We start from the raw sequence: 14654 nt of genomic DNA on the forward strand, positions 1-14654 counted from the left end.
AAATTTTTTTCCGAATAAATTACCGCGCGACTGTCGGATCGTTTTGCGAACGCATCCGATCCGGAAGAGCCTAACCTAATCCGTCCTCCGTCTGCCCTCGGCCATTTTGCTCCCTGCGAGCCAGTGACAGAAATTGTTGCAGACGGCGGTAAGTTGCGTGGTATTGACATCAACTTCTCCCGACGAATTCGGTCTTGACGCGATTACGTAATCGAACCTCCGTGACGGATCTCTTCCGTCGCGCATTTCCGCTCTCAGGCTAGTCTCCTTATCAGTTAGGTAATTCACTCGCACGCATCGTATCCGATCTTGGAGCAAGGCATTCTTCTGAGAATATTGACGTTTCTCGGTGAAGAGTCCGCCGGCGCGATATACGGAGGCAGATATCTTGGTTGTGTTTGTGCCGTTTGACAAATAATTCTGCGATACAATTATAGTAACATGTATATAAATCTCGCAAGATGCGTATAATCGCGCTGAATTGGCAGATAACTCGAGGGTACCCTCGTCAAAATTCGACGTAGGGCGACTCGCGGTATCGTGACTTAAACGGGAATTTTAAGTGTTATATAAATCTCCGCATATCTCGTTCAATGATTAGATATCGAATTTTGTGTATGGAGTAATTGTCTCGCATGTCAGTACTGATACTTTGATACTCATCTATTTTCTGTTGTATCTTTGCAGTGAACAATGGCAGGCAGACTGTTTGCGAGTCGCTTGCGACCTGTCGTTCAAGTCCAAAGATGCGGGCTGATGACCATGGAGAAGGTTGGTAACAGGGATGTGGTGGGCTTCGGATACAATGGCGAACCCACTTACTTGGACAGAGTAGACTTCCCTTGCCCTGCGGTACGCTGGAAGGAAAACAGCTCTGATATCATGGTGAGAAGAGGATAATGGAAGTTAAAGTCTCACGAATCATCGCTAAATCACAATTGTCAAATTACCATGTCTCTTTCGTCAGGCGTTGAGAGAGAAGGAGAAGGGAGACTGGAAGAAGCTGTCGATCGAGGAGAAGAAGGCTCTGTATCGCGCGAGTTTCCGCCAGACGTTCAGCGAGATGGACGCGCCGACAGGAGAATGGAAAGGCATCATGGGAATGGCCCTGCTGGTAGTGAGCGCTGGCATGTGGCTGTATCTGTACTTTAAGGCATTCGGTATGTTTCCTGCGTCTCGATTCGCGTCGCCGAGAAACCGCTGATTTAATAAAACCGTTGTCTCTTCTTTCAGCTTATCCACCCTTGCCTGAAACATTCTCGCTAGAAAGACGATTGGCACAGTTAGACCGTATGAAGAAGCTCGACATGAATCCGATTGACGGACTCTGCGCCCGAAAGTAGAATAGCGACTGAGCAAATTAAATTTACTCTGCTATTAATTACTTAGTATCATTATGTACAGTATCTCGTTCTGTGGGCGCTTGTATATATGTACAAGTGGCGAATTTTTAATAAATGCCATGTGGTTACATTAGAGCGCTATTAATATATTAAATTACGTTGCTGTTAATTTATTTTTATAATATATTAAATTATGTGTGACATAAATATAAATTAATATGTTAAATTACTAAAAATTAAATATAAATCGCTCAAATGTAGGACTCGATTGAAGAAAAAGGTAAGTAAGATTTATTTCGTTTCTGTACATCTTTCACACACTTTGCCTCGGGTTGAACGTGTACAAACTTACGAGTAGATACGTGTAAGTACAAATCGCTGCCAGCTCGATGATTTCTGAATTATACGATTTAGCTCGCATAGTCGCTATCTCACTTTCCTTTCTCCTCGCGAAAGCGTTTTTTTTATTTAAAAAAGAAAGATTACTAAAGCACGGGTAACTGTACTGTTGCCCTGTGCTTTTGGAAAATTCGCAGTTACACAGTTACGAACTTTCAGTAATGAGTACGCGCTAGTTAAATATCTTTACAATCTCAATGTAACGACAGTACAATTCTACAGAGGTAAAACAGCATTATTGATCGCGTTACATCGTTACATTATTGCTTATTTAAAAATATACTCACATAAATATTAATATACATGACTATCAAAATTTTTTGGAAAATACAGAGTATTATATTGCTATCGAGAAATTTACAAACGGTCTAGCTGGTCTTAAACGATGGCTATATACGAGGTAAAATCACTCTCCTTAAAAAATACAAACAAGAAATAATTAAGATCAAATATCGGCATCATTCATATTTATTAAACTTTTTTTCATCTTTTTTTTTGCGTTTTTTTTACAGACGGTCCGATAGTCGTTCGGGAAATTCGATAAATATGAGTGATTACGAAGTTTCGTTATCAAACTTTCAATGATTACGAAATTCTGATATTTATAAAAAACACGTAATTTGTTGAGGATCACTAAGCGATAATAATAGTTTACATAGTTTTAAAAATGTAGTATGGCTTTATATAATGCTTTACAGTAACATTTAAATTATATATTTATATATATTTATATATATCTTTAAGCAATTGACAATTTAATTATTAAATTCAATCACAGCGTACAATATTACATATGAAAGAGTTTTAAGTTAAATAATATACACAGAATACTGGGTGTTATATATAATTTAAAAAGATATCAGAGCTAAATATCCTCAATTCACGTGGCTAAATTAAAGAATTGCAAGGATAAATCTTTACATCACACATTAAAAATCGTTGAACACAAAAATGCAGTGGCACCAGAAAGGATTTTGATCTGATGTCGTTGAAGAGATTTGCTGCGGTAAATATTCTATTTCTGTCTTATTAATTATTGCGTCAACGGAATGTAATATTTAATAGTGAACTATGATCTACCATGATCGACAAACGTAACATACGGAGCTTTTAAGTAATGTCAAGGCCTTTTCGCGTATTGTCATATACATAAGTTTCATCAAATGCAATGTAAGATTCATAAATATCAGATTCGTTTTTTCCCCTTTGTATAATACAAACGTGATGTTCTATTTCAATTATCTGATATAAAAATAATACATCATTGTTCAGAGGATATTAAGAATTACGAACTAACATTAAGAAACTGGCGTCTCTGTACAAAAAAAAAATAGATAAAGCTAATTTGCAAAAGAAAAATTGTTGCTACGAAATAGACTGCGAAGATTCGAAGCGTTGTCATCACTCTGTCTCGATAATAAGCTATTTTTAAAAAATATTGTTATTCAAAATCTTAATTTTTTTTTTACCATCGTATTTACTCGCGCGTAAACCTGCAATTTTATTAAAATCTGAAAAACATACCAAAATCTTTAACAACAATATATTTATGCTTTGTAGAGGAAAAAAACAAAAAATAGTATACTTTTAAATAGATATGGCTTTATCCGCGAATTTTTATGATAAAATTACTATAATAAACACTTTTAAATATTTATAAGTTAAAAAAATTTAGTAGGTAACTCTTAGATTTACTTCTCTATCATGATGTATATTACAATATGTACATTGGATAAGTCCCAATATCACCAAATTTTCTGTCACCCTCTTGTTATAAGAATATAGTTTCGTATAGAAAACTAAGTTTTTTGTCGTCACTATCAGTGTGTTTTATAGTTTTGTGTTGAGAAAAACGTACTATAACTTATTATCGTCTGTATACTATTCGTACTTTAAATGTATTACTCATAGGGGGCTGTGAACACACGTACTATTGACGATGGCAATGATAAATTTTCTAATTTTTTTCTTTTTTAATGATAATTTTTAAATAATTAATGAAATATTATTACACCGGATACAGTTTATAACCTGTGCAACAAAAATAAAATATAAATAGATCCTATTTCGATTCTCGGTTCGAAATTCTGTACGTCTTTAATATATAAATTTTTGCGTACAGAGCAAAATATGATTTTGGCCAATGAGAGGAAAAAAAAAGAAATATGTATGTATATGCATATATGTATAGCTACTGCTTGGGCATTCTTGTTCTGCATAAGAATCATAAAATTTCATAAACTGTTGGTTCTCTCAGAACCGTAAACGTTGTGCCCTTCTGTACATTGAGCCGAAACTGAAAGCGAAGAGAATTCGTGTAGGATGATTCAGTTATTACATGACCGACCATTAATCGCTGTTTTTCTATCACACAGTTATGATATTGAGCTCTCTACTTAAGTGACGGAAGTAATGTCCGAAATTATCGTGCACGTTTCATCACCGTACACAATCTCCGGTCCCGCGTTGCATCGTACAATGCTTCTTCCTCTTCATTGAGTTTGGCCTAGAGCTTGGACTGTGACTAGTATTGTTGCTATTATTACTATTGTTGTTTCCATTACTGTGGAGTGCATGCTTGGTCTTGTTCTGACCAACTATATTATTGTTGATGCGATGATAACTGCCTTTGAAACTCTGTTGATGATTGGCTGCAACAGAGAGACATCGGCAAAATAACACGCGTCAAACGTGAAAGTTTCCGTCGAATGTTATATATTCATGTAACAATCTCATCGAAATTTTTTGCAGCAACTTCGTAAGATACACAGGAAATGAACAGAATCGATTGACTGCCGTACCATGAGTGGTCGCTTTGAATGCTTTTCTTCCAGAATAATTGTAGATTTGGTGACTATTGTAAACGTGCCTATCTTTGTTTTTGTCATTTTCGTTCTTCCCGCCAGTGTTCGGAGAATTGCCACGACTACACTCGGAGTCCTTGTAAATAAATTCAGAATTAAAAGCGGTTCTATATTATTATACGTTTAGCAGTTACGCTTCGAACTCTATTCAATAAATTACAGGATACGAAGCAAGATCAAGTGAATTAGAAACATTATTGTATACAAGGAAATTAGTGTGTATGAAGATAATTATAAAGATAATAAAGATATTCTTTTTGAAGACATGTATATACCGTATCACTGGCGGGAGCTGAAAGAGTGGATGCATCAGAACCAGTTGAGCTTGACAGAGAGTCTCCTTCGCTTACGGACAAGGGGAATGTATCTTTGATCCACTTACGATAATCTATTACTTCATCGGTCACACGGATTATTCTTCCCAGTATGCTGCATATAATGCAAAAATATCGTTTGTTGTTAATTTTCAGTACCATAAAAAATATAATGTTGTACAGGATGAGATGAAATAGGAGGAACAGATTTTAAAGAGATAATGCAAATTTTACCTTACTTTACTGGCATCATTAATTAAGATATTTGCGGGGTTGACCGTTTGAGAAAGAATACAATAGGCCCAATTAAATGCACTCTTTACATACAAAGCACCGTAACTACTACGGCCGATATCATTCCCAGGAGTGAGTGGGTCTTCTATGCACAGCAGAGATGGTCGATGACCATCAATCATATCTCGCTGAATCTGTTAATTAACATGTATAATTAGTGCTAAAGTTCCACTATATAGAATCTCATATTGTACTATAATATAAATTTAAATATAAACTGTTGTTATACCTCTTCTTTGGATATGTAAATACCGCCATCCTTTACACGAATGCCAGTCTTAACATAGTTGAACTTTCTACCGTATAACTCCAGAAATTCGATCAACAACACTCCCAAGTTGGTGTTTGGACAATGAATATCTTTTCTCGGATGTAACTAAAGTAATAAAATCAGTTAATTAGCTTTGGCCTCAAGAAAGTTGTTACAATAATGTGATTCCAGTATTGTACTCACTTGTAAAAAACTGATGGTCATAAGTATTAAACTGTACGAGGATATACCACCGGTGAACACTTCGTTAAGATCTCTTTGTAGTAGAAACTGCTTCAACACTATGACTAGCTTCTCCAGAACTGGGTATTGCGTCTTGAAGGATTTTATCAACTCGGCGGATTTGACGCCGTTATTCATGTTGAAACTAATATCCACTTTAATCTCACTTTCTTTATCGATCAGTTTAACAATCGGCACGCTGGCCTTGTCCAACACTTTAACAGAAGACGGCTCAGCGATATTTTGATCTAGTAAAGCACGTTCCAAAGTACGCAATGGAAGATTTGTCCACATCCCTATTACTACCAAATCTATATCACTGCAATAACAGGAAAATATCAGTGTATTTCATGGTACATTACACAAAACATCTCTCTCAGGTTATATATTTTTTTACGAATGCATAAGGATACCTACCTGGTAGGCAAATATAAACCAGTGCGAAAACTACCAAATACTTCGACTTTAGAGTCTGGCCAGAGATCATAAATTACATGTTCTATTCTTTTTACAACTCTCAATCTTAATAAATGCTCTTCTTGCGAGGGGCACATATATGCGAAGAAATCTTCTATCTCCTCGTGTAATCTAAACAGAGGGAAACTATTCAATGCCTAGTATTACCGAGTCAATTTTTCGATATCTTTAAAGTGATCCGATAAAATATGCAAATACAATGTTCGACTTAACAAATTCCTAAAAACATATAGCAATAGAATCTCCGTTGTTTGAGGCAACTTTGTGCAAGGCAAGGTACTAGACATGCTTCATGACGTCCTACATTCGAATACTGGATATGTGTTTACAGTTTATTTATGATGAGTCAAGGATACCAATAACTTCAAACTTTTTGCTAGTTATAGGCTTTATTTGTAAACTAGAGAGAGAGAGGGGGGGGGGGAGAGTGTTCCACGTAATACGCAAGGACCTCATCCATGCTGTATGTTCTTTTTCGAAGAACTTCCTGAACTGGTGTACATTCGCGCGATAAGTTAGAGTGAAACAAACTACACTCGTCTCATTCTAACACTAGCGCGCACCAGTTCAGGAAGTTGTTCGAAAAAGAACAAAGCTTGTGTTGTGTCGTGAAGAAAGGCTCTCTCGCAACCACTCGCAATAGACAATAGAGACAATAAAGAGGCAATATTTGAATTCCAAAAGGTCGCTCTAAGCTCTAAGTCATTATCCCCTACTACTCCTTAGAAATCTCGTCAAGTTTTGGATGGAAGCGCCCTGTTAAAGCGGGCGCCCAACATAACCTAACATGGACAGCCATATGGACCGCGTGGCGAACCTCCCGGGTAGACGATACAGGGCAGATACTCACCCGATCACCCCCTTGGAGTAGTGCTTGTTCGGCACGCGCCAGGGACAGCCGCCGTACGCGCCCACGAGAGCATTATAATTGTAGTTCATGTCATAGGTGCTCGCCCGATTCTCGCCTTTCCTGCGGGACGGGTTGTAATAAATGTTGCAGGCATTGTGGGGCACGCGGTGCTCGCCGTTGCCGTTGCCATTGCCGGCGGCCGTGCCGTGAACGGCGGACGCGGCCCGGCCGTTGCTACCGTTGCTATTGTTGCCGGCATTGCCATTGCCGTTGCCGCCGGCGGCGGTGACGGTGAGGTTGACATTGGACGACGGCGTGGTGCCGGCCGCGGTCATCGTCGCCGCCACCGGGCTCGTGTCCAGCGCGAGAAAGTCCTGCTGCAACCGCACGCCCATCGCGTTCGTCGCGTTGCTCGTGTTGGAGTCGTTACCCGTGACGGTCAGGACGTCGAGGCCCTTCTCAGCCTCCCAGATGTGCAACCAAAGGTCCTTGGCGGGGCCGTACTGCTCCGGTTGGTACCAACCGATGGTCGGATCCATTAAATTGGCGCCGTTGAACGGGGGATCTCCGCCTCCGCCTCCGCCGCCGTCTCCGCCGTCGCCGAGCTCCTCCGAGCTGCGTTTGCGTTTGTGCCCGCGCGCCTGTGTGTGTGCGTGCGCGCGCGCGTCCCCGACGCCGTGCGTGCGTCGCGCGTCCTCTGGGTCCTGCGGGTTCCGTGGGTCCTGTGCCTGCTGTGCCGTAACTGCCGCACCGTGCCGCGCGTACGGGATGTAGGGATCGGCGAGCGGGCGGACGGACGACGCACCACCACGCACGGCACGCACCACGTCGCGTGTCACTCCCTCGGCCTCGGTCGTCGTCGTTGTCGTCGTTCTCTCTCGCTCACGCTCTTGCTCTGACTCGCGCGCGCGCGCGCGCGCGTCCTCGTCGTCGTCCGGTCTCCTCCCTCGTGCCACTGGTCCACGGGCTCGGGACACCTGTCGCGATTTCGCGCACCGTGATATCCGGCCTCCGTGTCGGTCCCGGTCGGCGAGTCGGTCGACGGACGGGCGATCGGTCGATCGTAACCTGCCAAAAGTACCAAACTGAACGAGATTCATACGCGCACACGGCCGTGGAGAGCACGACGAGCCGAGCGCTAACCCGAGATTCGCCGACGGCGCCCGATTAAGGGTGATTCTCGCGATATGTCGCGCCTCGCGCCACCCCGCGTGCCCCGACCCCGACCGGCCCGACCCCCGGCTGCGGCACCGCGCGTCGATTCGCGCGAGCGCGCTCTACGAACGCGTCCATCGCGCAGATATCTTTCGCGAATGTTCTCGAACTCACCTACTTGCGCTCACCATCTTTGCAGTCACCGTCTCATGGATCTCTCGCTAAAATTCGCGGTAGCCGTTTGCATATGCCGATCCGCTTGCTGGCGATCTTGCTGACTGCTAAGCTGAAAATTGTGTGGTCTTTGCCTAGTCACGTTGCTGATGACCGCCCCGCTAAATTTCCGGAAGGGCACTGATTCTCCATTTGTCGTACGACAAATTTTTCAAACGTGTTGATTGGCTGCGAAATACAATAGTTCTCGAGTCTCCAGAAATTTTCTATTTTGTAGGCAATCAATAACCTTAAAAAATTTGTCGTACGACAAATGAAATAATAGACTCTAATAATTTTCTTCATTTTAAATAATTTTTACCTCGTTTCAAGAGATCTGTTCGTATTGCCTGTACTTTTTGCACTTAGAATCCTCGCTTTCTCTTTCTCCAACGTCCCGTGTATATTTATTATCTCACGCTGAGAATTCTTGCGTGCCATTTTTTAATAAAAAGATATTTAAATGAAAAAGCACTTCCACTTTAAAAATGAATGCAATACGAAGATATACAAAACGGAGCAACTGTCTTTATTCTTTTTTCTTTATTCATCTTAACAAACCTGTATAATATTCCTAAAGTTTTTTGGAGGGGTGTAGTACCCTCAGCTGGCTTGTTGGGAGAGTAAAGGCATTTTCAACCCTTAAATTATTACACATTTGGATTATGTGGATTATGTGGCGCGCAGCTCTTTATCTTAGGTTTAATTAAATCATTCTATTAATTTTCTTAATAAAATTGTATTCCTAAGGTTTTTTTTATGTTCTCCAAGTGGAAATGAGGAGAAACCGCCTTCAAAACCTTCAACCCTGGACCTGGACTGCCCTGGAGCTGCTTTGAATTATTTAACCAGTATTCCTAAAGGCTGAGTGTGGGCTAGGTATGAATGGCATGATTGGGTTGGGTTAGGTGCTGGCAAGCCACGCGCGTCTTGACGTGAGCGTTATGCGAATATGCGCGCGATTCCGCTAGGTCGGACGAGGAGAAGCGGTCCTCTCCTCGTCGACGCTCCGTCCCGATGATGAGGAAACTCGTGCCGAAGATTATCCGCGGATTCGTACAATGCGCGTGCGTGACGTACTGCGTGTACGAGTACCTGGGTGACATCGTCGTGGTGAGGACGCGATGCACGCGTTTACACATTTTTCTTTCTTCCACAGTTAAATCTGACGGTTTCCTTTTCGCGAGATCAGCGATATCCGAACCCTCGTCTATCTCGAAACATTAATTGCAATGAGTTCCTAAAAAATAAGAGTAAGGCGAAATAAGACGTTTGTTTTAAAATTTTTATTTGCAACCGGAATTTTGTACGTCGATGTCGTTGATAAAAACAGAACGTTTAGGTTTTACTATATATATAATGATTATTGATTGCTGATGTAATTATAGTGCAGCGGTCCATCCATGGAACCCACATTGTACACCAATGACGTATTACTCCTGGAACGGATATCGGTTAGATTGCAAAGGCTCGAGAAGGGAGACATCGTCATCTCCAAATGTCCCAACAATCCGGAGCAGAATATATGCAAGCGAATCGTAGGTCTACCCGGTGACAGGATAAGGGACGGCTTCACCGTAACAACGGTAAATTCATCAGGATGATTTTGTGTCACATTGACTCCTTTTGTCTCTGGAGAATTGGTTGCGCTTTCGCATGTATCTCATTCCTCTACTAGTTAATCAGTACGAATTGAAAAGAGAAACATTGACAGGACGATTAATTTAATCATATTCCTTGCAGATACCTTATGGGCACGTTTGGCTGGAAGGCGACAACAGAAATAACTCTATAGACTCGCGGGTGTACGGACCGATACCTCAGGGATTGTTACGCGGACGAGCTTTATGTAAAATACTTCCGTTGAGAGATATAACTTTGTTCACGACCAAATTCGCGACCTAAATTATTTTCACGTATAACAGATATTTGTGTTAATGGAGGATGCTCACTCAACTATACTCTAGTTAGATTAATTTAAGAAAATAAAAAACTTTACGTATAAAATGAATCTTATATATAATGCAAACCGCACAGATACGGTTGTTATCCAACATATATATCGCTCCCTATTTGCTACACGATGATGTAACTCAAAAATTGTCATTTTTTAATTGTTTGCAAAAGAATGGTGAGAATTTAATGTATTGAATAAAGACCTAATATACAGCTAGATACTTTTATTTCTCTGTAATCAGTTATTACACCAAAATCGCATTTAAAAATGATATAAATTTTAATGACTCAAAACATTCACATTTATTTTTTGGAAAACTTTTTTTGAGTTATGTCACTGTTGCAGAAATGAGTGATATATAACTAAACTTTACAGATTTATACTTCCTTATCCTTTCAGAAATACATGTCCACGCTTGTTTCACTTGTTGACGTTAGTTACACCACTCGAATATATACTTTATACGTACATATATATATACACTTCTGAATCTTCTCTAGGCTGTGTATGTAAGTATCATATATATTTAATTGTATTAGAGGAATTCAAATTATTAATGTATAAATGATTACATAATTTTATACGCAAATATCTCTGCAAATAACAAATTGTATCAGCTGCAGTGAGATAACTTTGAAAAATTGTGCGTGGAAGAATACAAGATTGATAAACTAAATTTTTAGTGACTTTTAATCTGCGTGACGTATCATGTTTCAAGGTCGTGGACAAGATTATAAAGCCGGCGTGAGCGGCGTCTGCTCGCAAAGCGGTTAGTACACTCCAGGGCATCGCGATAAACTCTTTATTTTCGTAACGTAAGTGCTCGATTCCCATATATTTCAAATTAACAATGTCACGTTAACAAAGACACGTTGAAACCATTCGTGGCGTTCCTTTTTCGGATTCTGAAAAGCGAGCGTCTTTTTAACTTACCGAAATCACATATTTAAAATTTTAGTCTACCATATTTTAGGTTCTTTCGATATCAAATCATTTTGCCAGTCTCTTTTTGTGAATCCGCATATAATTCTTTTCATCTTTCGTTTTCATCGAATGTGTCGTAAAAAGGAAATTTTATGCTAAGCTAACATCGTCGTTCTTTTGCGATGGATTTAGATGACCACTCTACGGTGGGGCATCATCAGCGCGGGGAAGATCTCGCACGATTTCGTGACGGCACTGCGATCCTTGCCGGTGAACGAGCATGATGCGGTCGCCGTTGCGGCACGGCAATTGTCACGTGCGAAGGATTTCGCGAAGTTGCACGAGATCAAGAACGCCTATGACGATTATGCGAAACTGGCTACGGACAAGGATATCGGTATACAATGATTCAGTAACTGTAGCAGTATAATTTGAAATATCGCGATAAGATTTTCCTGTGTCATCAAAGAAATAACACTCAGAAAAGTATCCCGGTAATGATTGTTATTATCAACTAAATCTTGTATGCTTATATTTATTATGCTTTATTTGTTGTGTTTCAAGATATCGTGTATATCGGTGCGATTCATCCTCAACACTTCGACGTCGCGATGCTGATGCTGAAACATGGCAAGCACGTCCTGTGCGAGAAGCCGTTGACGGTGAACTTGAAGCAGACCACCGAATTGATTAATTACGCAAGGAGCAAGAAACTGTTCCTGATGGAGGCTGTGTGGAGCCGCTGCTTCCCCGTGTACGACATTATCAGAAAGGAGATTGCATCTGGCAGCATAGGCGACATTCACCAAGTGATCGTTTCCTTCGGTTTCCAAATGCCCGACCTAGATCGGATAGCGTTCGTAACGTTTATATTGGTTGTTTAGCGTTTGAAAGGAACGTGGTAGTTAATTAATTTCCAATTAATTAATTTACAGCTTGAAAGAGCTGGGCGGTGGCACGATTCTCGATCTCGGCATTTATTGCTTGCAATTCGCTTGCCTGGTCTACGACAACGAGATGCCGGAGAGCATTAAGGCGACCGGGTTTTTGAACAAGAACGGCGTCGACATGTCCATGTCGGCTACCTTGACCTACAAGGGAAGTCGCACCGCGACTATCATGACGAGCGCGTTGGTCGATCTGCCGAATGAGGCGTACATCTGCGGCACCAAGGGTACGATAAAGGTGCCGGACTTTTGGTGCCCGCCGAAGGTGGTGCTGCCGAGCGGCACGAAGACGGTGCCGTTGCCGAAATTAAAGCACGAGATAAACTTCATAAATTCCGCCGGGCTTTCCTACGAAGCTGCCGAAGCTCGCGACTGCATTCTGAAAGGTAAAACTGCCGATGCAACTCAATCGGAGAGTCTTGTCTAAATTTATAAATTATTGCGCGAATCAACGTTACAATAATGTTTTTATAATGATAAAAAGATCGATATTTTTATCAAATTGTTGGTCATAATGCAGAATATTTTATGTTTCATTCCGCAGGTTTGATAGAAAGTCCGAAGGTATCGCACGACACATCTTTGTTACTGGCAAAGCTGGAGGATGAATTGCGCAGACAGTTGGGCGTTGTATACCCTCAAGATTAAAAACCTATACATTTTACAAATAAAATACATACTTAATTTGTGCTACGATGCAACGTATGATTGTATCGCAGCACAAAAGAAAAGATTTTCACACGTCTAATCATGAGTCTTAGAACTCTTAAATTTATGTTTTCTGTTACAATGTGCAATAAATTTATAGATACTTTGTCATATTCGCTGATTAGAAATTTTTATAATCCTTTCATTTAAGAATAGAATTACGAACGTTATTAAATACAAAAGCTCGACGAATAGAGATAACTGAAATAAAGTTTCTTGTTATCCCGATTCGTCAAATTTTATGTAAAATCTCAACATTATTTCTCCAAATGTATCATCTAATTTTAGATTCTCCCCCTATTTCTTTTCCTTTTTGATAACTTTATCGTGATAACGTGTGTAGTGTGTCTACGTTACTGACGGTCACTGACGATCTGCTCGCACTCGTACTACTGCGTGCGTGAAATCTGCCCACACTGACTCTCCACTACACTCTAGTGCTTTAAACATGTTTATGCTAGATACCATCCACAAACGTGTACACATTGTGATTATTAATAGTGCACAAATTGAAAGTTTCTAGACCAAAAATTAATTGTCATGTGATGTATTTTCATTAATTACGATGTACTTTGCAATGTCATTATAGCTCTATTTCTTTTATTTGCAATACATAACTATAATAATTAAACTTTATTTTGTTGAATTAAATATAATTACACAAAAAATTTCAAACATTAATATTTCATAAACTATTGCGCATTGAACAGAGATACTGTATCTTGTATTTGTGAATCGGGTATACTGTAACTGTAACATATTAAAAATTTAGCGATATTCAAGAGTTAAAGCTTGGTTGTCCCTTTGTTAGGCGCTCCAAGTGACATTGTGTAATAGTTGAATTTCTATAACAAGGCATCACGACAAAGGAGGAGGTGGCTTGCCTCCTTCTGCAGTTTTCCCGAATTTTAATTTGTAAGAATAGTTCTTGCTAAGAGAGAAATGGAATATAGATCTGAGATACATATAGTACTTATTTATTGTAAAAGACATGGACATTAGGATCTATATAAAAATTGTATGAAATAATAAGGTTCTTAAAAAAATGACGTTTTGTTACTTTAAACAAATCTATAATTTTTACAGTAAAACACTTTTCACAAGTAAGAAACGGAAGCATATATACATTTAAGAAGTAGGTTTTTTTTTCAAGAGAATTCTATTAGGAAACGTATATTCACGTATGAATACGATAATTCTCTTCAATTTTATATAAATTCAATCAGGTTGAAGCTTATAATCTTACGCCCGGCAATAGCGTCAAGAAGTGGTGAACCATGTTCATGGGTTTCAGCAAAGCGTCCTGGTGTGTGATGCTCATGTATGCGCATAGCCAAGCGGCAGCACAGACCGGCAAGCAGCAAGCCGTCGCAAACCATCCAAGGCTCTCTTAACGTCGCCAGCACCCAGCACCCCACGCGCAGAGCAACTCCTTCACCGCGCCCATCGCCGACTGGCATGCAATGTGCCATTTTAAGTTGTTCGATTTGAAATCGGAATCTGGCGAGTTAATATGCGTCCGCTCTAAAATTAAAGTCCCGCCAATTATACGGGCAGCGATAATACCAGCGGGCACGCGACCGTCCCCCACCGCCTCGTCTTCGGCGACGAGCTGAAAATGAAATTTGCAAATAAATAATGCATAAATAGAATACTCAAAAACGCACGTGCGCATGTGTGTGTGTGTGTGTGTGTGTGTGTGAGAGAGAGAGAGAG

General features: G+C 40.3%; 4 protein-coding genes and 1 pseudogene across 11 annotated transcripts; 3 read left to right on the top strand and 2 right to left on the bottom strand.

Moving 5' to 3' along the window:
* The first annotated feature begins 41 nt into the window (after positions 1–41).
* LOC112459831 lies at positions 42–1497 on the top strand. 5 transcript variants are annotated; one of them, XM_025024169.1, is made up of 4 exons: positions 42–148; positions 688–885; positions 968–1160; positions 1234–1497. In XM_025024169.1, the coding sequence occupies exons 2-4, from the start codon at positions 694–696 to the stop codon at positions 1341–1343; spliced, it is 495 nt and encodes a 164-aa protein (XP_024879937.1). In that variant the 5' UTR covers positions 42–148; positions 688–693; the 3' UTR covers positions 1344–1497. The 5 variants fall into 5 exon arrangements, with proteins under 5 accessions (XP_024879937.1, XP_024879938.1, XP_024879939.1 ...); XM_025024170.1 differs by lacking the exon at positions 42–148 and adding an exon at positions 170–279; XM_025024171.1 differs by lacking the exon at positions 42–148 and adding an exon at positions 287–391.
* Positions 1498–3342: 1845 nt separating this feature from the next.
* Positions 3343–8850, bottom strand: LOC112459827 (non-canonical poly(A) RNA polymerase PAPD5-like). Of its 2 annotated transcripts, XM_025024162.1 has the most exons (9): positions 8364–8850; positions 7035–8102; positions 6125–6295; positions 5669–6026; positions 5444–5590; positions 5155–5348; positions 4882–5035; positions 4544–4682; positions 3343–4393 (listed from the first exon to the last, which is right to left on the bottom strand). In XM_025024162.1, exons 1-9 carry the CDS (start codon positions 8378–8380, stop codon positions 4182–4184), a joined length of 2460 nt encoding a protein of 819 aa, XP_024879930.1. In that variant the 5' UTR covers positions 8381–8850; the 3' UTR covers positions 3343–4181. The 2 variants fall into 2 exon arrangements, with proteins under 2 accessions (XP_024879930.1, XP_024879929.1); XM_025024161.1 differs by lacking the exon at positions 8364–8850 and having other exon boundaries at positions 7035–8206.
* A 437-nt stretch (positions 8851–9287) lies between these two features.
* LOC112459832 (mitochondrial inner membrane protease subunit 1-like) lies at positions 9288–10824 on the top strand. 2 transcript variants are annotated; one of them, XM_025024175.1, is made up of 4 exons: positions 9288–9515; positions 9791–9988; positions 10146–10251; positions 10759–10824. In XM_025024175.1, coding segments are annotated over exons 1-4 (402 nt in total). In that variant the 5' UTR covers positions 9288–9419; the 3' UTR covers positions 10761–10824. The 2 variants fall into 2 exon arrangements, with proteins under 2 accessions (XP_024879943.1, XP_024879942.1); XM_025024174.1 differs by lacking the exon at positions 10759–10824 and having other exon boundaries at positions 9289–9515; positions 10146–10585.
* A 258-nt stretch (positions 10825–11082) lies between these two features.
* Positions 11083–13051, top strand: LOC112459830 (trans-1,2-dihydrobenzene-1,2-diol dehydrogenase-like). Of its 2 annotated transcripts, none has more exons than XM_025024167.1 (5): positions 11083–11174; positions 11476–11680; positions 11848–12139; positions 12219–12616; positions 12775–13051. In XM_025024167.1, the coding sequence occupies exons 2-5, from the start codon at positions 11476–11478 to the stop codon at positions 12876–12878; spliced, it is 999 nt and encodes a 332-aa protein (XP_024879935.1). In that variant the 5' UTR covers positions 11083–11174; the 3' UTR covers positions 12879–13051. The 2 variants fall into 2 exon arrangements, with proteins under 2 accessions (XP_024879935.1, XP_024879936.1); XM_025024168.1 differs by having other exon boundaries at positions 11106–11128.
* Positions 13052–13630: 579 nt separating this feature from the next.
* Positions 13631–14654, bottom strand: part of LOC112459834 — a 2951-nt pseudogene continuing 1927 nt past the window's right edge.

Source organism: Temnothorax curvispinosus, unplaced genomic scaffold (assembly GCF_003070985.1).
Source record: "Temnothorax curvispinosus isolate PA1 unplaced genomic scaffold, ASM307098v1 QBEX01010159.1, whole genome shotgun sequence".
Taxonomy (NCBI): Eukaryota; Metazoa; Arthropoda; class Insecta; order Hymenoptera; family Formicidae; genus Temnothorax; species Temnothorax curvispinosus.

Excerpts from the sequence above, each read along its gene's own strand:
- LOC112459832 (XM_025024174.1), top strand. The coding sequence starts at position 9,420 with ATGATGAGGAAACTCGTGCCGAAGATTATCCGCGGATTCGTACAATGC. Across the intron at positions 9,516-9,790 it reads ACCTGGGTGACATCGTCGTG|TGCAGCGGTCCATCCATGGA; the intron begins GTGAGGACGCGA and ends ATGTAATTATAG. Across the intron at positions 9,989-10,145 it reads ACGGCTTCACCGTAACAACG|ATACCTTATGGGCACGTTTG; the intron begins GTAAATTCATCA and ends TATTCCTTGCAG.
- LOC112459827 (XM_025024161.1), bottom strand. The coding sequence starts at position 8,134 with ATGAATCTCGTTCAGTTTGGTACTTTTGGCAGGTTACGATCGACCGAT. Across the intron at positions 5,591-5,668 it reads TGACCATCAGTTTTTTACAA|TTACATCCGAGAAAAGATAT; the intron begins GTGAGTACAATA and ends TTATTACTTTAG. Across the intron at positions 4,683-4,881 it reads CAGCTCCCGCCAGTGATACG|GACTCCGAGTGTAGTCGTGG; the intron begins GTATATACATGT and ends TTTATTTACAAG.
- LOC112459831 (XM_025024169.1), top strand. The coding sequence starts at position 694 with ATGGCAGGCAGACTGTTTGCGAGTCGCTTGCGACCTGTCGTTCAAGTC. Across the intron at positions 886-967 it reads AAAACAGCTCTGATATCATG|GCGTTGAGAGAGAAGGAGAA; the intron begins GTGAGAAGAGGA and ends CTCTTTCGTCAG. Across the intron at positions 1,161-1,233 it reads TCTGTACTTTAAGGCATTCG|CTTATCCACCCTTGCCTGAA; the intron begins GTATGTTTCCTG and ends CTCTTCTTTCAG.
- LOC112459830 (XM_025024167.1), top strand. The coding sequence starts at position 11,476 with ATGACCACTCTACGGTGGGGCATCATCAGCGCGGGGAAGATCTCGCAC. Across the intron at positions 11,681-11,847 it reads GGCTACGGACAAGGATATCG|ATATCGTGTATATCGGTGCG; the intron begins GTATACAATGAT and ends TTGTGTTTCAAG. Across the intron at positions 12,140-12,218 it reads CCCGACCTAGATCGGATAGC|CTTGAAAGAGCTGGGCGGTG; the intron begins GTTCGTAACGTT and ends ATTAATTTACAG.